General features: G+C 42.2%; 1 protein-coding gene across 13 annotated transcripts in view; it reads left to right on the plus strand.

Moving 5' to 3' along the window:
• Nucleotides 1-26,089, plus strand: part of LOC143217291 (EGFR adapter protein) — a 209,521-nt gene that overhangs the window by 152,911 nt on the left and 30,521 nt on the right. The window contains exon 1 of one of the 13 annotated variants that reach the window (XM_076441402.1): nt 33-24,024. The exons of 11 other annotated variants lie outside the window; for them this stretch is intronic. In XM_076441402.1, coding sequence (XP_076297517.1) covers nt 23,800-24,024 — 225 coding nt within the window. In that variant the 5' untranslated portion in view covers nt 33-23,799. Of the gene's footprint in view, nt 1-32; nt 24,025-26,089 lie in introns of those variants that run through there. One more of the 13 variants, XM_076441398.1, reaches the window with a different exon arrangement.

The raw sequence follows: 26,089 nt of genomic DNA on the forward strand, positions 1-26,089 counted from the left end.
GTAAGTCCATTTTCCAAAATTCTACTGTCTAATGTGGGAGGTGACGTTCCCCCACTAATTGTCTGGCTGAAGCGGTGGGGACAAGCATGGCCACAAGCAGAGATGGGCAGAAATTTTATTTAAATAAAAATTTCGAATGAAGTCGGTTTAAAATCCACTTGGAGAAACCCCCACTTTATTCGAAATATTTATTTAAATGAAATTTTTGCCCAACTGCGGCCGCAAGGGATCTCGTTATCAGTAGACTGCGGATCTTCATGCAAAATAAGAAAGTTCTGCATTTATTGTGGGTAGCAGGAATGAAATAACAATTAATTTCATCCCTTAACGACTTAAATTTTTCTGATCTCGTACTGTGTTTTAACAAACAGCAAAACCAGTCCAACAAAAACAGTTCTTTCAAGGAGAACAACCGAGGGAACAAAATAAACGACAATAACGATATTAAAGATAACAATAACAATAAAGATCCGCAGTCTAGTGACCAGTAAATTGAAAATAAAATGAGACGATGTAGACTGCGATAAAAAGATTCGTAACTTCCCGAAGATCGTTTATAGGCGACACAGAAAATTTCGCGGTGAGTTTGAAACGGATTGGGAAATTAGTTAAGCGTTTATTTACTGGAACACGTAGATAAATTGAGGAGCAGTCGTAGCACGCCGAACCGATATTAAAGTATTCAGCGTGGCCGTCACAAGCTGTTAAACGACACGGTTTTTATCGTCGCGTAGAATATTTCATGCAACACGTGTGTCGGGTTAAAGTAAAAAATTCCACCGTATCCGCTTTATATCGTTGATCGACAGAACGCTGCGGTAACGCGTATCGGATGAGGGGGGCAAAGAAAACGAGGGGGAGAAAAAAAACGAAAAAGGAAACGAAACGAGAGAGAAAAAGGGGAGTCGCGAGTTGTCCTTGGTGATATTGCATAGTGCATCGCCATCATCCAGGACAAATTGCACCGACACAGAGGAAAGACAGCCGCGCGCAGGATATTACTCGGCGTTCAGATCCACTATGCAAATAAATCGTACACACGTGTCAGAGATTCTTGATGGGCCCCCGTGAACCACCAGCGAAATCTCTTTTAGATTCAACGCCATTATGCTCGCCTGATGGATTCACTTTTGCAAACTTGTACGCAAATTACAGAATTATCGATAATCATCTGCTGCTGTTTTTGCCATCGGTGCGCGCCCCTTCGCCGGACCGAAAATTCTTTGCTGCATACAAAAGTGAACAGCTGCAATTTAGAGTCTTTCTACTGAACGATTAAATGAGAAACATATTGTACTTGTTATCTGTGCAGCGAGTTATAAATAAATTGCTTGTACGCTGCAGTTGTACTGTCGAATACAAATTTATTATTTAAATAGATTTATTTGGAGAATCTTGTCACAGAGTGTGGACCGGTTCCCTTCACAAAATTGATAAATAAATGAAATAACTGAAGATGTATTAGAGTGTGTGCAGTGACTGCACCTGGATACGCGATAAGAACAAATGAAACGTGAAACCAAAGTGGGTCACGCGCACACAGGTCACCGCGTGTACGAACATCTGGGAAAAGTCAAAGAGGAATGGAATGGAAAAGCAAGAGGTGCATAGACAGGGAATAGATACAGCGATCCAGCAAAGCCAGAATTCCAGGTTGCAGCTCGTTGCATTATTGAACCGCCATTATTGTTGCTGCTCCGAGCCGCGAGTGCTCGGCAAGCACTTGACGCGTTCGAGAAACACCATAGACACGAACCTGTTGTTAAGGGTACATAAGCGGCAATTATGAAATGGGCTCGCATAAGCTCGTCAATTCCCGATGCAGAGGAATTCCCAGCCCGATTCAAGCCAGTATTTTCAGATTTTTTTCCTCGGCTAACTGAATAATGTATCGTTATCGAAACTTTGTAACCTTACACGCCATTCGACAATTAGAAAATTCATGAACGTGATTAAGATATGTATGAACAAGTCTGAAAAATTTCGGAATGATGTTACACTTATTTTCACAATTATTGCAACATTACAATATAAATTGAATTTATTGGAAACAAAGATATTTTTTAATTTTAATCGTTAATCAATTATCCGATTGACGGTTACAATTGAAAAGAATGTAATCGTTAACCGCAATTAACGACTAAAGTAACAGTTCAATTGTTAATCGCGATTAACGATTGAAGTAGAAATGTATTCGTCAGTCGTTGATTAAATTTTTGCCAAACTCTGATTAAAAATAATGTAACAGTATTTTTAATAGTCTAATAATTCAACAGTGGAAGAACTGTCGAATGTTACTGTAGCGACGCGTCATTTATGCCATTCATGGGGTCACGTGACCACCGTCTGCGGGTTTCATCGCATGCATGCGCGAAACTCGTTTATAGTCTACGTGCAGCGAGTGCATAACAAGTAATAAATGAGAAGCTAAATAGGTTCTAACGCTTCGTCATAAACGCATCATTTTTTATGATAATTGGATTCTTCGCTAATTAATATACCACAGAACGTGACACGGTGGCGAATGAATGCGAAAGCGAATCGGCTAACTTCCTCGCTATGGTGATTTCCTTTACTGCTCAGATAACTCAAATAACTTATACTTGTTCCTTTATAAAAATGACAAGATTGATTGTATTTAGAGTTTGTGCAGCCCCTATTGTAATATGTGCTCCGCTAAAGATATCTATACAATCATTTCTCGTGAAATGATTTTTATTTTATCAATAATCGTAAAATTAAAAATCTGAAACCGGTCATTTTGACCGGCGATGGTAGGTTTAGCGTTGACAGACTTTTTGGTTGTGCTGGCGACTTAATTAAGAATTTCTCTATGATCCCACTATGACAAAAAGACCATAAATTTAGAAACCCATTCAGCAATGTCGGGTTGAATTGATTTTTCCACTAGAGGTGAACTCAAAGCAAATAACAATTTCAACAAAATGGCAGGTTTAGTGTTAAATAAGTAACTTCTGCTCCACAAAATCAGTCGTTTCGAGTACAATCTACACTTCGATTTACAATCGAACGTAATAATGTCAAGCGGAGTGTTTGATCGAGAGGGGGTACAGATCTGGAACAATGTGGCGCGTGGGAGGGGACGGAGGCGTACGGGGTGGGGGATAGAGATTTTCAATAACGAAAGTCGCGATCGTTTTAATTGTTCCGGAGGCCTTGAGCGACAGGGCTCGGGAAAAATTGGTGAAATTAAAACGAGTCAGAGCCGGCACGCAGCCTAGCCGCCCACACACTTTACGTTTTCATTAAGCCCCGGCGCGTACACGGTGAAAAGTAATTTGTCCGTGGCACGTGAAAGGAGTGAAATTACAAGAACGTTCTATAAGGCGGCGCGCGGCTTGGCGCGTCAGACAACACAAACACAAACACACTAGCCGGCGGATACGTTTTGTTATGTCGCGCTCGTTCTAATTGCCCGGCCGTGCAAATCGTGCTGAAAATACCGCGTCACCTAACGAGCGGGAAAGTACGGGAAAAGACATTTAATTAGCTCGAACGTTCGTTACGCTTCCTCCCAAGAACTTTCGTCAAGGAACGTGCTCCCTCTCCCTCTCTCCCTCTCTCTTTCTGTCACGAATTACTTGGCCGACAGCTCACCCCGATCGGTTTATATTTTATTTATCAAGAAGGTATTACACCCGGCGACAAGACTGTGAGTCATATGTGCCCATAATTATATGAATATTTAAATCTTAATTCAAAAATTCAACTTTCAATCATTATATTTAAATCTACATTCAAATTCAACTTTAATCATTATATGACTTTTATCAGGAAGAATGCCGTATGTCGCATAATTTCACTTCCGAGATATTGGCGTTTAAAGTTTTAATAAATTAATTAAATTACATTATTTTCTTGAGCCTTTCGAATTTATTTTCATGACTTTTTCTGGTAAATACGTAAATCCCATGCTCTACAGCTCAATTAAAGCGTAAACTCAAATGGTTTTGAAATTGTGACATGCGGCGTTCTTCCTTACAACCACAGAAATATGTCATTCATCTTTTATGTATTCATTTTCTTATGTACGGTTTTGTGTCCTGGTTTGTTCAGACTGTTTCGGACGCCGGAAGTTGATTTGTTTACCGAAAAGATCCACGCGCTTCCGCATCGATTCCGCCGGCTATTTTCCCGGCTCGGGAACGGGATTTCTTTCGTAATTAATTAACTAATTGAAACTCGAGCGACGAGCTTTCCATATCTCCCGGCCACGGTCGAATATCGATTCGAGTGGTTCCGCCGTCGGCGAGAAATTTCGAGAACCAATTTATTTTCAACTTTTCGATCTTAGGTCGGACCGGCCGGCCAACCGGCATCGTCTATCGAGGACTCTGCTTGTAATTAGTCTTTGTTCTTTGTCTTAAGAAGAGCTCCGCTCGGAATTTTAGTTAACAGTACGGTGCTCCTTCTTTTGTTGTTCGAGATCGCGGAAAATCTCGATTCCCGATTATTCGTGTTTCTTATATCTCGGAAGACTATTTCGATTATAGAAAACATGAATATTGTATTATAAATTATTAAGCAATGAACTTTAATTAATATTTTCCATTTTGTTCGATGATCTTTTGCCATCTTTCTGACAGCTTTAATAAAGTTATTCGCTATTTTCATAAAGCTGCGACAGCTGCATATTGAATAACAAAACTGGGTTACATTTCACCTTCAAATACCGAAATTACTTTCTTTCCAATCCAATATTAAAAGAAGCATATACTCATTTCACCCCTGTCCTTCCAAATTAACGGAGAAAATGATTTTCTATGAAAATCCCCCGTCCAGCAACAACAAAAGCGAGTCGTCACTGGAAAAAAAAAGAAGATTGAAATATCGTGAATACCGTGCGGTGGGATTGATATAGAGCGCATAATGAGCACGGGTGTATGCAGGAATATATTCAGCGATAAGTGGTCAGAATAGAAACGGGGCTGTCCAATTATCATTTTTTTTTTTTTTTTTCGAGGGCGGAAACCGGAGCGGAAAGTGCAGAAACCGCACGGTAGAATTGTATTATAATGAATTACGCTCGCTAATCGGACAGTGAAGAATCAATGCACGAGACACGTATTTCTCGAGCACGCAACGAAGGAAGTGCGAAGAGTAAAAGCAGAAACAAGGAGCCGAAGAGACCTGTTATACCGTGAGGGTTTCGACTGACCGTAATCATTCGGTCGTTGACACGTTTCTGTTGTTGGTGCGAAATTCACCTCGGCTGTTCCACTTGCGAATTAGAACTAGAGAAGCGTGGAGGCCGACTGTGCGACGAGGAAAATCTGATACTTCCGGTTCACTCTTTCTTGTACCGCAGCCATGAGATATTCCGTAGCTTTCTACAAGTGTCAGATGAACAAATTCATTCATGATCTCGCCTTAATAAATTCATTTTTACCACGCTTATATTAATTTGCCGTATTGTTGTATGCGCCAAATCTTGTAATCAGATTTTAAACCTCTCCCCATAGTCCAATCTTGGTGAAATTTTGTATACATACTTGCTCCGATGACAATAAAAGTAGAAAATGAAACGTATAAAACAAACTTTTTAAAAATCACGATTATATTAAGGATGTTCTGGAGGTACAATGGAGACAAAAGTGCACGAAATTCGAAATCCATCAATATATTGGCAATGAAAGCCATTCACGAGTATATATTGCATACTTTTGTATACTTTTTTTGGCGACAACGCGATAAAGTTTATAATTTTTTGCTCTGTAACTGTTTAGTGAATCCTAATAAATTTTGAACACAATTAATGTTTCTTCAAGGTTTAAATAGGGTTCGAAGTGGAATTTTATGAATTCTCCATAAGAAGACGTGTTAAAATGTGCAAACTTTAAAGTTGCTATACTTCTTAAACGGTGCAGTGAATCGAACCCGAACTTTAGTAATTGCATTAATTTAGTAAGAATTATATCTTGTCAAATTTTCAAAAATTTTGTTGCGTTTTTACATACCTCCAGAACATCCTTAAAATGCACTAAAATGGAGAAAATAATTTTTTCCTGGTTCTCGTAAAATACCGAATCCAGTGAAATGATTAATAATATTTTTCCCCAAAATTTTAAGCAATCAGTTCGAAATTTCTTCTGCTCTAAAATAAGTGTCGGAATAGATAGAAAAATGTAATATAAATTTAAATAAAATCATGACATTAGTGGCAATCAAAATAAAAGAGTGGAGCGTTAAACTATATTGACGTAATCTTTAAGATTAAAATATAAACGAGTATGATTTAATAAAGTTTTCTGCATGTTGGTGCTGTCTGACAATTTGATTTCCATCGATGATGTTTATTAATAGCTGCAACACTGACAGCGAAACAGATCTGAATACTGCAGATAACACACTATCAGCGACAGACACAATCAGAATCGCGAATAAAATTCGTACTACAAGTGTAACGCAGATGAAAAGCAGGATTTCAAGTACGTATCTCGCTGATAAAAAGAGTTCGTTGACGCTTAACATTTGTACGCTTGTCTGGTTAGAGGAGGGACAACTTAATCGATAAGGTGGTCGAGCGTATTCCAGTAGGTCATGCAAACCAGACCCGAGGCTCCGGATTATGGTACCCATTATGGCAGGCCGTAATACGACAAAACATGTCAGATTTCGGTGAAGACAAATGGAGCAACTGTATCGCTGATAATGGAGTTGGTAGCGCGTTTAGCGTGCTCGTCGAGGAACTATCAAAATCCAAGTGATTTATTCCGCGAACTCTAGACTGAGTGGTTTATCATGTCGTAGTGCTTCCTAGTGTTACATCGAAAATACTGGGAAAGAATTTTAAATCGATTGCGGTACGGTGCTGCGGGTAAAGTGTTAAGCAAAACGAAGTAGAAAGTGGCTCGCGATCAGAAACGGGAATCGGATGAAGAAAATCTAGAGTTGCAGTGAAAGCATTACGGAAAAGTAAATCGAAGGAAGTGGTCGGACTTGGCCATATTAGGGGAAGGAAATGGTTGCGGGTAGGAAAGGAGGTTTGCGCCATGAGAGGCGGTGAAATTCGAATACTTGCTGCGGAAGCAAACGCAAAGGAACTGGGACAAGTTACTGAAAGAAAGAAATGACAGAGTGAATCTACACCTCTGGATCGGTGGACATTTGTAAAAGGAACTCGCCGCAAAATTGTTCACAACAAAGAAAATTGATGTTAAAGTCCGCGGATTCGCCGCAGCCCGGTCACGTGACTAATCCGATACCGGCAGAGAGAGAGAGAGGGATACATTTCTTCCCCACGATTCCCGCTCCCTCTCCTCATCAGGCGATTCTGGCAAAGTTTCCGCCATTCGCTCGAATTCCGAAGTGTATCTGCATCCACCGCGCGTATCGCGGAGTATTTTGGGTAATTGAGCGACTAATAGATCGATGAAACTGGGGATCTTCTTGTCCAAGGCACTGTACGTGACCGAGCCTCTGTTTCTAGCACAGAGATGCTGCGCTGTTGGACTCCGATGGAAACTGGAGCTTCCGTCGTCACTTAAAGCTGATGCTACGTTTACGCGGAGTCCCGAAAGCTTTCTGAACGTTTACGAAAACATTTTCCTCGATGATTCTCACCATCACGGACAGTCATCTCGCACGTGTATTTAAGCGGAACTGGAACACGTACATTTTTCTAGCCTCCAGTCCAAGTAATTGCTGTTCGATTGCTTCGGCGAAGTGCTCTTAAATGCACTTTGCTTCTTCGCGTATTGCATTTTAAGTAGAAGATTCTCTGTGAATTTTCGTTTTAGTTTTTTTCCAATCGGAATTTTTCGTGAGATACATATACATGATACAATATTTGCAATAGCTTGTTGTCTTGGGAGTTCTACGAGACATAATGAAACGGGACTGCACCACAACGTTTCATTACCGAAGTTAATGGCGATTCTGTATCCAGATTCCACGTAACCACGGAATGCTTATGAGCAACTACGTCCCGGCAACCTCATGCGCGACGCTCCTCGCGATTTCAATCAATTGGAATTCAAATATAGCAAGAACCAGTTCCCGCATCGATTAGGGTACCCTGGCTAAATACTTTACCTTTACCATCCGCGCGCAGAAGAAGTAAAGCATCCGAACAAACAGCCGGAGTACTTGCACAATTATATTCGGTAATATGAGCCCCTCTGCCGTATTTTAACGAGGCACACTCGTGACGAAGATGTTAATCACAGTCCAACACGTATGAGTGTTACGTCTTTCTTTTTAAATGAAATCAAATTCGAGTCGTTTCTAATCAATATTTAACCTCTTGCCTTAAAATATCGTGCCAGACTCGTGAGGAAGATTTTGAACAGAATTTAATGAGCGTGGTTTTTAAAAAGATTTTTCTTAAACTTTTCTCATCGGGAAGTGGTTTAAAATTCGATTACAAGATTTGACTCATACAATAACAACAACAACAACTAGGCGAGCGAATATAAGTGATAATAAACATGTAGCCATATATACAAAGAGAATATAAATTTTCTTTTCTCTGCTACGACATTTTTGGGGATGAAGGCGTTTTAATCACCGAAACTGTAAAGAAAATGATTCGACAAGGGGTATCTATGCTTATCTACCAGGATAAGCATGGTTCAGCGGCCCCCATGACAAGTTTTATTGATATCGTGTATAAAACAATGCTTTTAAGTTCAAAGATAATCCGCAAAATTTAGCTAGACCCTTTATATTGGAAGAGAGTTCGAAAGATATATATTTGGTGAGAATTTGAATGACGGGAATGAGAGGACTCGACCGTGTGTCTCGATCCCTCGGTTAATTCGTCCGCGGGCCGCGCGATCCGTTCTCAGGTTCTCAGCAGCCTCGAAGAATCGAGCAGCTCAGGTTTTGACGGTTGCCATTTAAGAGTTTCACGAACGACGACGCTCTTAATTCACCGGAACGTGTTTAAAGTTTAATCCGAAAAGTACCATTAGGATTGACTAAATGTTCGCGGGCCGAACATAAAGTTCAAAGTGCAAAGTCTACTATTCTCTCTCCCCTCTACTTTTCGGGAGGTCCTCGTCCGAAGAAGTTCCCTCTCGCGCCTGCCATACTTGAGTAATCCCGAAGAAAAAGAATCCATGCCCGTCTCTCCTTTCCGACGGAAACACGGAAGCCCTACGGGCAGACAGCGGAATCTTTTAGACAACAGGAAGATGCTTTTACGTCGTGCTCCCGAGGATCATCGGGAACAGCATCGCTGCGGAGATCAAGTTATTACTGGACAGCGGATTTTATGCGTTTACGACAAAAACGAGAAGGCGTAATTTAAAACAGTAAAAGATTCGAAGAACTTAAAAATACTGTCACATCATTTTCAGCCTAATAAACATATTAACACTAAACCTACCCAGCCTTAACCCCTTGTTCTACGATATCGTGTCAGGCTCGTGATGAAGATTCAGAACAGAGTCTAATAAATAATGTATGTTATTAATGTAATGCATTTAATGCATTTTGGATTTTTCATACGCAAAGTCACACGAAGGTCATTGCCTAATATGTCATTGAAGAGGACTTCACCCCTGCTATTACATCGCGATAAAAAAAAATATATATATTGGGTTGGCAAATAAATAATAAATCAGTTCGTTCGGTTTTAGTGATTTATTCCACTGTAAAAAGCCGAACGAACTTATTTGCCAACCCAATAGTTCCATCAAAGATAAAATTGATGACCTTGATATCTAGAAAACACTTTCCTTGAAAAAAGTATTTTTCCAATCATTATATTGCCCCTTCGGTTAGGTTAATATTGTCCTATAACATTTTTTTCTAATTACCAAAATTAAGCGAGACATTCAAGGTGGCCAAGTTTAGCTGGGACACTCTGTACAGTTCCCTAAAAAGAAAAATTTCTGTGCTACGTCGGAATTGAAGAAAATATCCTGAGGGTCTGAAGCGGGACACCCTGTATAATTTACGGGCTCGCGATTCCGCGTGTGCACGGTGTCACATCGCGAATTGGGATGAATAAGAGTGGAGGGGCGGGGAGGGGGTAGAGCAGGTGATCAGGAAGAGAAGGTTCCTTTTCACGTGAGCCGAGTATAATGTACGAAAGCTGCACGTTAAAAAGGAAGGTAAACGAGTTACAAATGCCGGTCGAGAGCCGAACTTATAACTTTGAAACGCCGATGAATTATTCAAGGAGACATTCAGCTGAATAATTGATACACATGGAAAGTCAATGGGCGCATATACATATGTATACATACGGTATGCTCGCGAGTCACTTCTACGCGGTGACATGGAGCGACCGGTGGAGAGGGGGTGAGGCGCGTAGTGTACTTTTGCCGTTTAGTTTGCAACTTGACACGTTACGCTAACGAGGACGGAAGTGTGTCGTGCAAACTACACGAGTGCGCATTGTTTGTGCAAACTGTTTGTTTCTTTTTCGAAAAATCCCTTTCTTCTCGGATAAAATAATCATTGCAGCAGCTCGGGCTGACGGCAGAACATAATTGCAAAACATGTGTTCTCACCCAGTTAGCCAAACCCGTTTCGAGTTCGCGTATTTTCAATAATTTAAACATTTATGGATCTTAAGCTTTTGCACTCCTTTGTCGAGTGTAACTTAATTATATTTAATATAATTAGTAAGCAAAATTGTTTAAAATAACTATCAGTCGAGGAACTGTCCTCTCAAGTAAATTTCAAACAAAACGCTTCAAATAGTAGGTAATTGTTGGCAACAAAATTGAAAAACAATTCGATTTGGCATGGAATTGGCATGGATAATGTTATCCACGCTCACACATGTTCACAGCTATTCCCGAGGGGTTAACGTACAGCGAGCAATAACGTTTTCAATTAATCATCTCGCGCTCCCATATTACGAATGATTTATTATATAAAATACAAGCGATAAACCGCTACAAGTATCACGTGCGCGATAACTAAAGTGAGTTTAAAATAATTCCCTTTATGCACGCGCCCATACGTAACGCACGCGTGGCGCTGAAGGGTGCTTGAATCTTTCGGGAAAATCGTGGAACGATAATTACGTTAAGAAAACGCATAATGTGTGTTTGCCATACGAAAATCCAACTGATTATAATGAGGTTGAGTAGCATACCTCGGGTGTCGTGAGTAGAAACGATTTCGATTAAAATCATTGCACGTGACGTACGCACGTGAACACAGAGGTGTAGCCGCGGCGTGATTTGCGGGCTTATTATAAGAAAGAAAAAACACAGCTTCCTGTCGGAGATAACTGTACATTGAAAAAAAACGCACGGGAGTATTATACATATAGAAATTAAGTTTGCATGCGCGGCTCCTCTCCCCACTCCTGGGTCCTCCCCACCAGGCTCCTGTGGAGTGTAGGTGGAGGGAGGGGAGATTACTATATCCCTTGTCACGCGCGCGCGATGCGAAGCACGGTAGGGGCAAAATGAAATAGTTGGTAGTGGAGGTCGCGAAGCTGGTAATTTTAATGTTCCTCGAAATTCCGAGCAATAGAAAATTTCAAGAAAATGTTGTTCGCACGTAAACTAATTCTCCTACCATCTCAAAACTAAAAATTAGTGAAAAATCGATCGGGCCCCAACCAGGGGATGCACAATCGCCAGGTTCCTCTATCTCTATCTCTTTTCTATACAGTTTGCATACAGGGTGAGTTACCTAACGTTGCCACCTCAAATATCTTTGTTGTTTTTAAAGATACGTCAAATGTCTGAAGGACAAAGTTGAATGGTAAAATGGGGCTCATACGATACCAAAAAAATGTTTGTTGTTTCCTCTCTTGGGCACGTTTCTGCTTGTAACTTTTGGATTTGTTATTGCACGTGGACAAAGGCGCCAGTTCATTCTAATCCGTTTAGCACCTGATCGGAACGCGATCGCCGTCGTAGGATGCGTAGCAGGCGACCGACGAGCCGTGGGACGTAAAATTAAATTTTTCCGCGAACTTGGAAACGAGTTTTCGGATCTCATTTCCGAAGCGAATTCCTGGTTCGGTGAAAGCCCGGCGAACGGCACACGGAGGGAGCACCGCGTTCATTTCGTTCGTGGTACAATGCGTCCTGCTCGATCTCAAGATGTTATTCGACCTCCGGAGACGAAGCAGTACGATCAGCTTCGCGAACTATCTTCCTCTCGCCCCCCGGGTGCCCTGGCCCCTGGTCTTCAGCTTGTGCTGGCTTTACAGAAAGCAGAAAAAAAAGAAGAAGTGAAACAAGACCGTGGTACAAAGGGAGACGATCGAGATGACGAGAGAAGGAAGGACGCACTGATGGAATTCAAGGTATTTTCCTGTCGTCCCGAAACGACCATGCGGCCCATTGAACCTTTTATTTACTTGGCAGCCTCCCGGAGAGAGAGGAAGTCTTTCGAGCGAGACGTGAAGTGGACCGTCCTCGCTACCGATCACTCGAAACCATCCTGACAGCTCTTATCATCCGACACACGGGAATCATACTCGAATTCTTTCCATTATCTGCCCACTACCCCGCTCTCTCGCTCTCTCTCTTCATGTCCGGTGAATCTTCCTCCACGACGACACTCTCGGAGCAAGTCCGGCGTATTTCGAATACCAATCTCTTCCAGACCAAGAAACATTTGCAGCGATAGGAGCAAGCACGCTTGCACATCATCGAAATCATTTGCAAAATAATGAGCACCGAAAAGTTCTTCACATTTCCGTTCACTCAAACATTGGCCCGTTTTTGTTAGAATTTTTGCACGTAAAAAAATTCGACATAGCGGAATTTCTATTTCCATTTCGAACAGTTCAAACTGAACTTTTTTCTCTCTGGCGAATTTCCGGAAAGTTGCTCCGGGAAAATATATTGAGTGGTAATTTTATTTTTGAAAAATTCGAATCAGATAGAAAATTGTTTAAAATCGTTAATGTAATAAAAATGTTGAATAGTCATTTTTTTAATAAATTTTACGAATCAGAGGTTTAAATTAAATACTGGAATTTCTATTGCAATGTCAAAGGGACAGTTTCAACTGAATTGTTTTTCTCTGGAGAATCCACAGTTTCCAATTAGAAATCGGTAAAAATAGTAATAAAATAAATCAAGCTGGGAAATAATTTTTCGAAAAATTTTTAGCTTCATTTTTCCAGGTTGTTCGTCGCAGTACTATTTTATACGGAATGTATTCTATGGAAAATGGAACGTGAAGCGTGGCAATCATGTCCCTCCTGATCGTGGACGTCGCGTTGCTGGCAATCGGTAGTCGAAAATTCGGGCAATCGAGAATTCGGGAAATCGTCCGGTGATAAATAGCGGCACGATCGATCAGCCAACAGTTAATTTCCGCTAATTAATCGGCTGTCGTAAACCATTGCCGCATTGACTTCACGCACTACACCTATGAAATTGCTGTGGCGCCCATGCACCCACGGATACAGCTCTGTGCAATTTCCTAAGTCATTAGCCCCTATCTCTGGAAACCACGAAAATTAACTTGCTGAAGGAATGCAATTAATCTCCACATATTCGCAGCAATTAAGTAAAAATAATAGCTAAAGCGGAAATACTCGAACTTTATTACTTTAAATAAACATTTACGTAGCAAACATCTTCTGCATAATAATAAAATTCCAAGTCGAAAATGAGTCTCTTCATATTTCAGCAAATTAATAAAAATAATAATTGAAGTGGAAATATTTATTTTAAAATTTATATTCTTTTAAAATTTATATATTAAAGAAGTTATATTTTAATTTATAATATATATTGAAGTTTTGTACACAATAACTAAATAAAATTTCCTATCGGAGAGTCGAAGAATGTCCGTTGCTGAAGAAGAACCTTGAAAAATTGAAAGTGCCGATGCTATTAGAGGTAAAGGAGCATAAAACGATTTCGGTAGAGGTAAATCGTCGATTCGCGTTTTTCGCAGCGTCACTCTAGAATTTCACGTTTTCTTGCAAGAATCAAACGCTCGGCAAGCGTTCGCGTGCTTCGCGCATGCTGAATCAGTGTCTCCGTTTCCGCTGGTTTCTTTTTAATCTTGTGCGACGACTGAAATAGTTGGGATTTGCTTCACCCTCGTGCTTGCTAGCTGATACGATTCGTCGTGGATTCGCATAAAGCATATCCTGGGATAACAGTCGTCACGCTGAATTGTTCCTCCATTTTTCTACGTCGGCGAAAAAACCTTCGGCGAATCGAACTACTGATAAAAACGACTACTTTCAAACTGTTATAAAAAAAACTAGTTTCTTTATATTGGAATTTCCATTTCACACTATTTTGTTCGTCATAAATGGCCACACTGTACTGTCGTGCAATTTGTTATAAGAACTGCCTGATAATTATGAAATTATTAAGAAATTTCCTATATACTTCCGAGCAATGATGTATTCACCCAACGCACATTATACCTAAGTACAAACTCGTAGCAATCTGTTATTCCCGCTCGAAAGCAACAGCTTTTTTCTTCTCATTAATAACTGAGAACCAGAATCAATTGAAACGTTCATTAGTAAAATGCCAAGTATTAATAAAAGAAACAGGTTTGAATAAGCAGATGCCTAGATTAATGAATGGAGAATTGAAGTGTCGGGTGGAATTGAAACGAGAATATTGTACAAAGAAATCAACAACTGGGAACTCTACGCCATATTCTGTTTCCGATGAATCTTCTATACGAAAAAAAAACCGTAAAAAAATAATTGAAAATGTACCGCGGAGCATGCGATCAATACACAGTGTAGCGAATGAGAAAAATGATTTCGTCTATAAGAAACACAATTTTTTATTTCATCCTAGAAAACTTCGTTGGTATGAAAATTTCTTCAATTGTAATCATTAGAAACAATTGTCTACGATTAGTACCGATCGAGGATCTGTCTCTTGAAGTAAATTTTAAATAAAACACTTAAAATGATAGAGAGTTGGAGAAACAATTTCAAAATAATTGAAAATGTACCTTGGAGCGTGCAACGAAGAAAAAAGATTTTTTATTTCATCCTAGAAGAATTCGTTCGTATGAAAAATTCTACAATTGCAATTATTATAGGATCTGTCTCTTGAAGTACATTTTAAATAAAACACTTAAAATGATATAGAGTTGGAAAAAATATTTCAAGAAAATTGGGAAATTTCGCGGAGCAAAGTATGTTAACATGTTTAAATATAAAATCGCGCGATGAGCGGAATTAGCTCAAAACCGCGCATTCGTTTCTTACAGTTAATAGTCCCTCAGGAGTCGGCGTTTCTGCCCCCGGTCGGTTTCAAAGATGGCGGAGAACATTCTTCCGCATATTAAAAGTCTTCCGTGTTCCGCGATAGGAGGCCCCGCTGCGGTTACTGTGGTTTTGTTTGATGTCAAAAGTGCGCGATGATAACGGTGTAACCTCAAGCCAAGCTTTCATAGCAATCACTTGGCAGTGTCCGCGCGATGCGACGGCCGAGTGCCAACATCACCGTGTGCGCCGTTGCTGTTGCTGCAGAGAAATGCCAGCTACATTTTCGTAGAAAATTTTTATCTCCGGGACCGTGGCGACAGTCGCGTGCAAACTCTGAATAGAAAACCACCTGTTCCTGTTCACAGTCGTTTCCGTTCCACAATAAGTCGGTCAATTCAATTCTTGTTGAAAATGTTCTAATTGCACTTTCTTGAAAACATTGATTCTCGAGGTTGTTTCAAGTAACTTTCGCCTTCGCGAAATTGTTCTCCGCGGCTTGGTTACGGAGTTATTAACGAAAAACATGGACCAAAAAAAATTTCTTTCAATTTCTTCTTTTTTAATATTGCTTTCAATGTAACAGAGTCGATACGGGATGATAGCCATTTTTATGTTATTCCTGCTTCCCACAATTAATGCAAAACGTGTTTATTTCAGGGAAATAATAGCTGTTATAAATAAAAAGAAAAAAGTCATAAAATAACAAGTATTTCATCGCAGATCATGAAGATCTGCAGTCTAGTTATTTCAAATAATCTTGGCACTCATCCTTTCCAAGGAAATACATTTTTGGGGCAAATGTGTATGAATTTTCTTTTTATTACAAGGTTTTTGAACATCCATGATGATTTTGTGGAAGTGGTTGGTTTCTTTAAGGAATTCGCTAGTATATCATGTGTGCTTTTCGGATGTAAGGGCAGTGTTCGAGTTGATCCTTTTATTTTTGAAAAAAATGAGTGAAAACATGGACGGACAGGTTGTCGGTGTTTTTACGAAGAAATGTGAAATGGCGAGGAGTTTTAGAGAGAGGTCCGAGAGTTAACGAGGTTGATCGTCGATCAAATCCGCTGTCTCTTTCAACAAATGTGTAGCGCGTCGGGTGTGCATCGCGTGCACAGTGCCTCGCCCCTTCCCCTCGTCCAGGAAAACTTGTCATGACCGTCACGAATAGAAGCCCAAGGCAAACCGCGAGCCCGTGGCCGGTTCGATTTGCTCTATTTCGTAGCGGAGAGACTGCTGCTGCTGTTGCAGCGTTACGGGGTGAGGCCGCAAGAAGCGAAATGAGGGTACAACGTCCAAAAGAAGAGAGCGTACGCAACCACCAACTAGGTACCACTATTATCTGTATGAGAATGCCAAGGTCAACCTCATTCCGAGGCCACAGTGACCGGTGTGTCGGCGTGTGTACGCGCGGGCTGATATCGTCCCGAACCCTACCTGCTCCGTCGATTTCCTCGGATTTTTTCGAATTTATGGGGTCGCCGATCGACCCTACACTTCTCACACTGTAAAACATCACCGGAATAACCTTCCCGAAAAATTTGAAGTACGGAGATTCTTATTATTAATTACGGAAAATCGAACAAAGTGAAACGAATCTTCAGGAATCAATGCTTGGTATTTAATTATTTGCTGCGGCGAGGGAACTTGAACGAAACCGAACGCGTAAAGAACATAACCACACGCTGTGTAATTGGATTCCTCTTTCTAGTTAAAACTTCCGTCCCCGTTCTCTTTAATTATTCCCTTTGTCTAGTTAAAACTTTTTGTCCGTGTTCTCTTCGGTTATTCTCTTTATCTAGTGGAAACTTTTACCCTCTAGCCGAACGATAAACGAAGAATTTAGTGGTCAGCTTACCTTGCGATTTCTTGAACGGTATAATATACAGAAACCAACAAAAGTCGTATCTAATTAAAGCACGATTCTCATTGAAATTTTAAAAGGAATCAGCAAAATACGAATTATTAATTTAAGAACAGGCAGTTTATTTGACTTGCTGGTTATTTGAAGAATCTCAAGATCCCAGCCCGAAAGACAATCAAGAATAGCACAATTTATGGCACGAAGACAGAATCAAATTAAAAACGGCGTTTCAAAAATAGAGGATCGAACAGCTGCGGATCGATACGGGTTCGAAATCAGACGCGATTAAATTCGTCGAAGCCACTCGCTCAGAGGCTCTCGAAATAGCTATTTAAGACGGAGGTTAAGAGTGCAGGTTGATAAAGCGTCGGAACTATGGGAACTGTTAGGAGCAGAGCCAGAGTCGCCAGATTAGGACTTGTCTCCCCACTCTACCTTCCCCTTCCTTGAATCTGCTCCCCACGCTTACGCCCGGTCACGTGACGCGTCTCTATCGCGTATTTGTTCGTTACCGGCAGAGAGAGGGAAACTTTTTCCCCTCAATCCGTGCTCCCTCCCCTCATCTGGCGACAGCGAGCAGAGCGAAGGTTCGCAGGACGCGGGTCGCGTGGAGGCGTGTGACTATGTAAGGTATGCAGCCTCGGGCATTTTTGTAGGTTTTTGTTATGGCTATCCGGACGTCTCCTCCATCGTGGCGCGGGTAAAAAGTAACATCCTCATCCTCTCTCGGGCCGCGAATGCAACTTTCGCGGACAAGAAGGAGGATTTGAACAGAAATGAACGTCACATGAACTCAAATGAAATCAATTGAAATCAAGTGAAATCAAATGAACAATCACAAATGCAAACAATCTGTTCTGCAGATAAACAAATTTGCTGCGTTAAATGAATTTTTACGGAAAAAAACCCTTTCGAAGATTGAGAACTTTCAGAAAATGTACAGACAACAAGAAGTATTCGAACAGTTAAGAAATGATTATGTATTTCGTGAAAGTTTTCAGATGTTCGAAGGGGTTTCTTTCAGTAAAACTTCATTTAACGCAGGAGATTCGTTTAGGGTTCTGCAGGACAGACTGTTTGCATCGGGAATAAATAGGAAAACGTTCTCGTGGAAGTCGCGGGTCCCGAAGCTTTCAGGAGAAAATGATGAAGCTTCCCGGGATTTTCCCCGTGGTAGGCTATCAAGTTTTTTCCCTGTGTATATATATATACGGAAAGTCGAATTAGGAGCGCTGAAGCTGCTCTCAAATTCAATTACAGCAGTTGCGATGAAAACGGGGTGGACGGACATGAGGCGGTAAAGGTAGCAACGCCGTTAGCCAGGGCTTGTAAATGATCTTGAGTTAATCGGCGACCCTAGCTAATTTAATGTACAAGAGGTTTCGCTCCGGCGTCCTCCTGCACGCTGAGAATTTTATCTGACCCCAAGGCGTTTTTATGAAATACGAACAAATAGAACGCTTTCTCACGTGATTTTACTCGAAGCGTTATCTGACCGGATATTTTAAAGAAATTGCGGTTTTACGGATTCTTCGCACGATGCACCTTGATTTCATTATTAGACGGGAATTACTTCGATATTTTATTTATAGAGTAAGTCACGACAGTATTCGAACGCTCTGAAATGGAAAGTCTCACGCTTGAAAAGATATGAGTTACATTAGGTATTACAAAACATTTTTTATTTCTATAGTAACGTATGAGTATCAGGATTATACATGTTAAATTTAAAGTCTCTCTGATAACATACACAATACTTATAAAACATTTTTTAGTAACATCGGCTAAATGAATGCCACGAAAGCATTCGAACGACTAAATAACATTTTAAACAAATTACGGTGTTTTAATATTTCGTAGCACCACCGTGAGCACTTATGCATAACATGACTTATATATATTTTTTAAGCGTGAAACTTTTCATTCTGGAGCGTATGTGAATCGACCAATAATTTCAATTAATTAGACAAGCATGTCCTTTTAAAGTTGTATAGAAAAATGAAGGAAATACCAACCCAGATAAAATCATAAAAACTAAATAAAAAGTAAAGTACAACAGTGTAGAAAAATGTAGAATATGGAACCAATATAAAATCGTAGAATAAATAGACATGAAAATTCAACAGTGTGGAAAAATGTAGAATAAGTGGACATAAAAATGCAAGTCACAGGACATTGATTCGAGGTAGTCCGATGCAATAAAAATCGTCTCGAAAATGTCCTGCACGGTCCACTTGCATCGCTCGCCGCCGGAAATGCATATCGCTAAACTGGCCATGCGAACAGGATCTAAAACGACGAATCGTCGGCTAATATAACTGCGAATCCGCGACATCAAGTTCTCCTCATCGGAGATCCGTAAAGAAGAAGATCGGCGCGCGTTCACGTTTTTCGAAAAATGTTTATCTTGTAAATCGGCGATTACACGACTTTTTTCCACCGATTTATTTCGATAACCGGCCGGTATTCCGTAATTTATGGGCTACTTTCTTCGTACGGTTTATCTCGTATACGGTATGCGTATTACTATACGTACACGCGTGTATCTTTTTTTATCTCGGCCGAGGCGTCGTGCTCTGTGAATAACGATGTTATTACTGGGACATCGATAAAAGTGTTCCAGTGAGGCCTAGCGTTGGCCGATATATTACTTCCGTTTTCATACTAATTGCCCGACGCTTTTTCTTTACATGAAATATCTTATCTGGAAAATTACGCCGGACATTATTTCCGTCCTCGAGGGCCGATGGAAACGCGGCCCTGCAGAGGCGACCAATTTATTACATTATTCCGCCGATAACACGGAAATCCCCGAACGTAAGCGGCGTCCTTTAATCGGCGGATCTCGATTTTTTATGGGACTCCTAATCTGGAAAAGGAATTTTCGATTTGGTCGTTGAGATGCTTGGAAAAATTGTACGACTGCATTTTAGGGGGAATCCCCTACCTCTGCCAGTAGCGGATCAGTCACGTGACGTAGAAGAGGAAGGGACAGTGGAAACAAAAATGCAGAATTGCAAAATTATAATATATCTTCATGTAAATAAAGAGAAATCTTTCTTTCTGATCTGCTTGCATCGAATTGCACGACTGCATTTTGGCGAATTGAGGGGAAAACGCTTCCCCCTCCCTCTGCCAGTGCCGGACTAGTCACGTGACGTAGAATGGGAAGGGACAGTGTGGACAGAACTGCAGAAGAATTGCAGAATCTTCATCCAAATAAAAAGAATTCGATTCTTTTTGATATGTTCGCATTAAACCAAAACGTCGCCTGCCGCGACTGTACCGCAGAAACGAATGCAGAGGTACGTGTAAAATAAGCTGCAATAAATTCCGCGACGGGCACAGTTTACGTAAATAAGCTTCGAGGCTTATTATACATTAAAATCGTATCTCGACACGGAGTATACCCTCCGAAATGTTGCAACAAGTGGAATATCCTGAGTAGTCGGACGAAGATTTGCGTCACTCGCTGTCGGAAAGCTTGTCACGAGAAACTTTCGTCCGTGTAGATAGTAATCTTTGGGAGATATACAGGCGTCTCATACTTATCTATAATAAATCACGGAAAGGCATCAACGGTTTTACCCATATAGACAGGACGGATTTTTACGCGGCACCGAAAACGCCGTTTAAGGAAGGAAGAAGCGACAAAACATGTGCATTGTACACACGAGCAAAGTGAATTTCTCGGTCCATAAGCGAATCCAGAATGTTAATACGCTTCTATGTCGAAGATCGGTTGCTTTCTACTGCAACCTCGGAATTTGCTGATCTAACGGGACCTGCGTCGCCTACAGCGATTGCGACAATTGCCACCTGATCTGGGGACGCGCGTGAATCCTGATTCGGACGAAATCTGCTCTACGATTTCAAGAATAATCACAAAATCCCCGTATTGTCCGAGGCGAGACAAGGCTTAAGTCTTAAACCCCTCATTGTGTTCATCCTTTTGCGGAACTTCAAGTGAGAAAATAATTTTAAAAAATATCTCTTGCTTTTCTGACCTCGTATGACCTTCGAAGTCATTACTTGACTTCATGATGTGCAACAATACATAGCTTCCCATTTTAAAATATTGAAGATCATCTTCTATCAACCAACCACATTATAATAGCATAATTTTCTCTTCCTTTAAAGAAACCAAATTCGACAGAAATACAAGATCCACTATGAAGTATGATACACAACAATGCAGATGAAAAATAATGCAGATGATAAAAAACACAGACATACTAACAGTATAATTTTTTCTTCCTTTAAAGAAACCAAATTTGACAGACATGTATACAAGATCCAAGACCCATGATATACAACAATGCATAGCTTTCCATTGAGAGAAAATTGGAGGTCACCTTCACATTTCTGGAAAAATAATGCAGATGATAAAAAAAACACAGACATACTAACAGTCTAATTTTTTCTTCCTTTAAAAAAACTAAATTCGACAGACATGTATACAAGATCCACTATGAAATAAACAACAATGCATAGCGTTCCATTAAAAGACGTTGAAAGTCACCTTCACATTTCCAAAACATAATGCAGAAAATAAAAAATACAGAGATACTAACAATTATACAGACAAATAATTTTTGACAGACATTTATACAAGATCCACAATGAAATGAATATCCAGATATTAACAGAGGGGGTGTATGTGCCCCGCAGAAGTGAATTTTTCCACGAAAGCACGGCGAGGTTCCGTGAGGTGAGCCCCGGGATCCCGTTGCGACCGGGTTCCCATCGGCGTCGACGATCATTCCCGTCGGGCCTGGCGATCGGGGTCTCCGTCGGAGCGTGTCCGGTGACGTCCTGCGGACGTCCTGCACGAAATGGAAGACATCAAACGTAACGTCCGTAGTCCAATACGAGTCGGCGATCGTGCCGGCATGGCAGGAGGTCAAAGAACGCGAATCGCAAACTCATGCGATCGGCGCGTTGCCTGCCTGACTCTCTCTCTCTCTCTCTCTCTCTCTCTCTCTCTTTCTCTCCCTCCTCTTGGACAGAGAGTGTTCCGGACAAGGAGAGTCCGGGGGCAGATGCAAGGTGCAACGAGGACAACGATACCTGGTATTCGCCAGCTGCCGTTGAACGTGTTCAATGCCGCAGTTGGAGCAAGAAAGCGGTCGGAGAGAAGAGATCGGTCGGCTCTCGGTGTGTCTCGTAGTGGGGATAGGAGAACCGTGTGGGCCGCCGGTGCTACTCCTGGCTTCGTGTTCCTCTTTCGACTTCAGTTTCTCTCTACACGTATACCGGGAGGTATAGCGATCGCTGAGAGCCGGCTAGCATGCTCTAGGCCGCTGCCGAGCCCCGTCTCACAGCAGCGTAACACCTGGACCGGCCCCACGGCCCAGGTATTCGCTGGAACCTTGAGGACCCAACCGCGACAGGTTACCTACCAGCTTGACAGTGGGAACCCGTCCTCCGAAAAATCAACCGAACAACCTGTGTGTCTCTCTCTCTCCTCGTCCACCAAGAGAGATCAACTCGAACGAAGTGAAGAAAGCTGATACACGTAAATACTCTGGGAGAGGTGTCCCATTGATATTGCAAGTATAATCGGTGCTGCCCCGGGGGCGGCTGCGACAGTCTAACGGACTCGGTGTCAGCGCAGAGGAAAAAACGGGGAGAAATGTGCGAATGCGCCGGTGAACTCTCCGGATCGTTGATCTCGAGATAAAACAAACGAGAGGATCGGCGAACGCGAACGCGCCTCGCGGATATTACTGTGATCGTCGGCGTCACCGGTGTGTCGTCCGGCGGTAGTCGGCTCGCAGCTTGAATGGGAATGATCCTGGGCCTAACTGCTACGTCACCGGGGTCGTAAAGATAAAACGGTAGGCAGAGGAGAGCAGAAGAAGACGACGAAGGAGAAGGAGGAGGAGGAGGAGGAGCAGGAGAGAGCGCCAAGAGAAAATCGCGGGGAGCTAGAGCGGTAGACGTGGAGCGAGTTGACAGTCGACGAGGACGAAGCGAAAGGCAGCTCCGAACTCGTTAACCGGTTTCCGCGGATCGGCATGCAGAACGACACTCGGTGAAGACTACGTACCTTGCGCGCTCGCGCGCGCTCGCTCGAGCAAAGCCCTCGATCTTCCGTGCGTGTCCCACGCATAAAGCGATCGGACCGGTCCGCTGGATCAGAGAGACGGATGATCACCTGCCAGATAATATAGCGAGCTATACCCGCGGCCCTAACACCCCCCGCTCCGGGGAACCATTGACACCGAATGCGACAGAAAGACCAGCAGCGCGGAGAGACAGTTAGCAACCTTCAGTCAGCAACCCACCGGAGGGCTTCGGAGCTGCTACGGATACCGAAATAGAAGGCTGTTGGAGGACGTCGGGGAGCAAGTGTCAATCTTCCTGGACCCAGGGATATTTTGAATCGTGGTTCTCCCGGTGTACGAGTCAAAGTGCGAATTCCTCGCCGGTTGATCAGTGAATGAAGGGCTCGGTGCCCGCCAGCCGGTATGCCATTGCTACACGGTTTAGAAAGTGTGTTAGGTGATGCTGTGAACAAGTGTGTGACGAAGGTCCAGCGGATTCGGTGAATTTGGATGGTTTTTTTCTTTGGATGGCCAAGGAGTCCTCGAGGTGTTTGTTCGTTGTGTGTGAATCATTTGACCGGTGAGTTCTGGATCTGATGGGGGTCCCCGACGGGTTGTGTAATTGAACGGATAGTCGCGAGCCAACCGGAAAAATTAGCAAAATCTGGCGAAAGCCGCGAGGAGCCGTGCGCTTCGAGCCGAGTTGGAAGACGAAGAGGTGCAACGGTCGCCGTGGCATGAGGAGGTTCACACGCAGGCGCAAAACCCTGGCCGCATTCTCTGCGATTATGGGACGCCTTGGTAAAGGCTCGCAGAGCACGACGAGGCCCATCTTCAGGGTGCAGTATCGCAAGCTTGTAGACGAGTACTCGCAGCAACAGGAACAGCTCAAGTTTATGCCAGCGTTGCCCGACTACATGTCGTACTGCTGTTGTCGATGTGGTCACACTCAGAAACTCAAAGTAAGTTCTCGCCGTGTCTACGTACTCCTCGGGTAACCGTTGCTCTCCGACAATGGGACTTCGGGGCCACGGAGTCGGCTGGTGATTATGCCTTCGTCGGAGAGCGGATTTTTACGCGTATAGGATAATATTAATCTGTTCAGTTATTCGCGCTCCACTTTCTACATAAGTGGATAAGTGGAACTTTATAAATATTTTACTAAATTTAAAGTTCTGAGATTGTAAACGCTGTACGAAAGATTACAAGCTTACTACTTAACGCAACACATACTTAATTTAATTATGTCTAGCCAAGTAGAAATGAAATAACAGCGAATAGAGCGTCCACCAGGTGATTCCACTTAGACAGTTAAAATCCTATATTATACAGTTAGAAATCCAGTTCGATTATTCCATAAAGAGACACAGGAGATTCAGAACGGTGCCAGGAAAAACGTCGACCAAGACAGATGTTGAAACGATCCAGGGGGTCGTTAACATCTGTCGGCATTCTTCTTAGAGTCCCGTCGCACATATCCACCAGCCAAGTCCGTTAGCTTCGCGCCGTATTAATTAATCGCAATTGTATCGCGGCCCCGACATTCCTAATTCGCGGAAAAACGAGCGCCCATTGTTTGCGTCAAACGGAGGACGCGGCTAATTGACGGCCAATGCTACTTTCGGAGTTGGAAGACGCGGCTAGTAGACTTATTTTGTAATCGGCGCGAGACAAAGGAAAATAAAACGGAGCGAGCGTGGCACCGGCTAGGCTCCGTGAAACAAGAGTTGCTTAATCCTGCCTTTTACCGCGTCCGAGGAACAAGAATCGGCGGTTTTCGAAACCTGTCATGAACAAAAAGACCGACGGGAGCAGGAAGACGACGATTATTCGGGGGCTGGTCTCGGGAGTCGCGTTCGAAAATCATCGATGAATAGTGCTCATTGAAATTTGCTAAATCACACGTGCTGAAAGATGCAATAAAAAGTTTTAAATACAACAATTTTTGTCTTCGCTTCCCAAACACAGTGCCAGTAGACTGCTGAGCTTTTTCCGATTAAAACGAGCCCAAACACGACACGAATCGGACCACTTTTACACTTACTGTATATGCATAGCATAATTAAGAACATTCGCATGATTGCGGTATACGAAGTCCATGAAAGTGGACCGATTCACGTCGTGTTTGGGCTCATTTTAATCAGGAGAATCTCGGCAGTGCATTGGTGCCAAGATAAGATGAAAATGACTGAAATCATCGATGAAAACGTGCTGAAAGATGCAATAAAAAGTTTTAAATCCAACAATTTTTGTCTTCGCTTCCCAAACACAGTGCCAGTGGACTGCTGAGCTTTTTCCGATTAAAACGAGCCCAAACACGACACGAATCGGACTACTTTTACACTTATTGTATGTACATACCATAATTAAGAACATTCGCATGATTGCTGTATACGAAGTCCATGAAAGTGGACCGATTCACGTCGTGTTTGGGCTCATTTTAATCAGGAGACTCTCAGCAGTGCATTGGTGCCAAGGTAAGATGAAAATGACTGGATTTGAAATTTTCTTTCTGAAGTGACGAACCTATTCCAATTAGTTCGTCGAGCTGTGGTCGTGTCGATACCTGGAAGCGAAACGGTAGCCTGTAACGCGAGAGTCCGACTTCCGGATCACGGAGTTTGCCAATCAAAGCGAGCACTATTGCAATGGGACGAATCGAGCTGAAACGATTTTCACATGCGCAGGGAAGGAGCCCGGCGCTCCACGGTAACAACAACCTGTCACTTCTCATGCTATTTTGTACCTGCTCGACCGGTCGACGTGTTAAATAGGCCTGCTATCCTAGTAAGTCCTAAACGAACTGGTTAGGCCGAACATGGCCGACGGAAAACGGATACGAGAAAATGTAAAAAGCAATGGAGACGAACGTATGTAGTCACACGGTGGTCCGTCCACAGCGTCGTTTTTGCTGTTTGTGCACGGGAACGAGTCGAACGTAATCGATTTAAAGGCTTGCAGTATGGAGAAAATATAAAATCAGTTTTCATCGCTTAAACCGTCATTATTTTAAGCGATTTATTTAAC

This window comes from Lasioglossum baleicum, chromosome 16, assembly GCF_051020765.1.
Source record: "Lasioglossum baleicum chromosome 16, iyLasBale1, whole genome shotgun sequence".
Classification (NCBI taxonomy): domain Eukaryota; kingdom Metazoa; phylum Arthropoda; class Insecta; order Hymenoptera; family Halictidae; genus Lasioglossum; species Lasioglossum baleicum.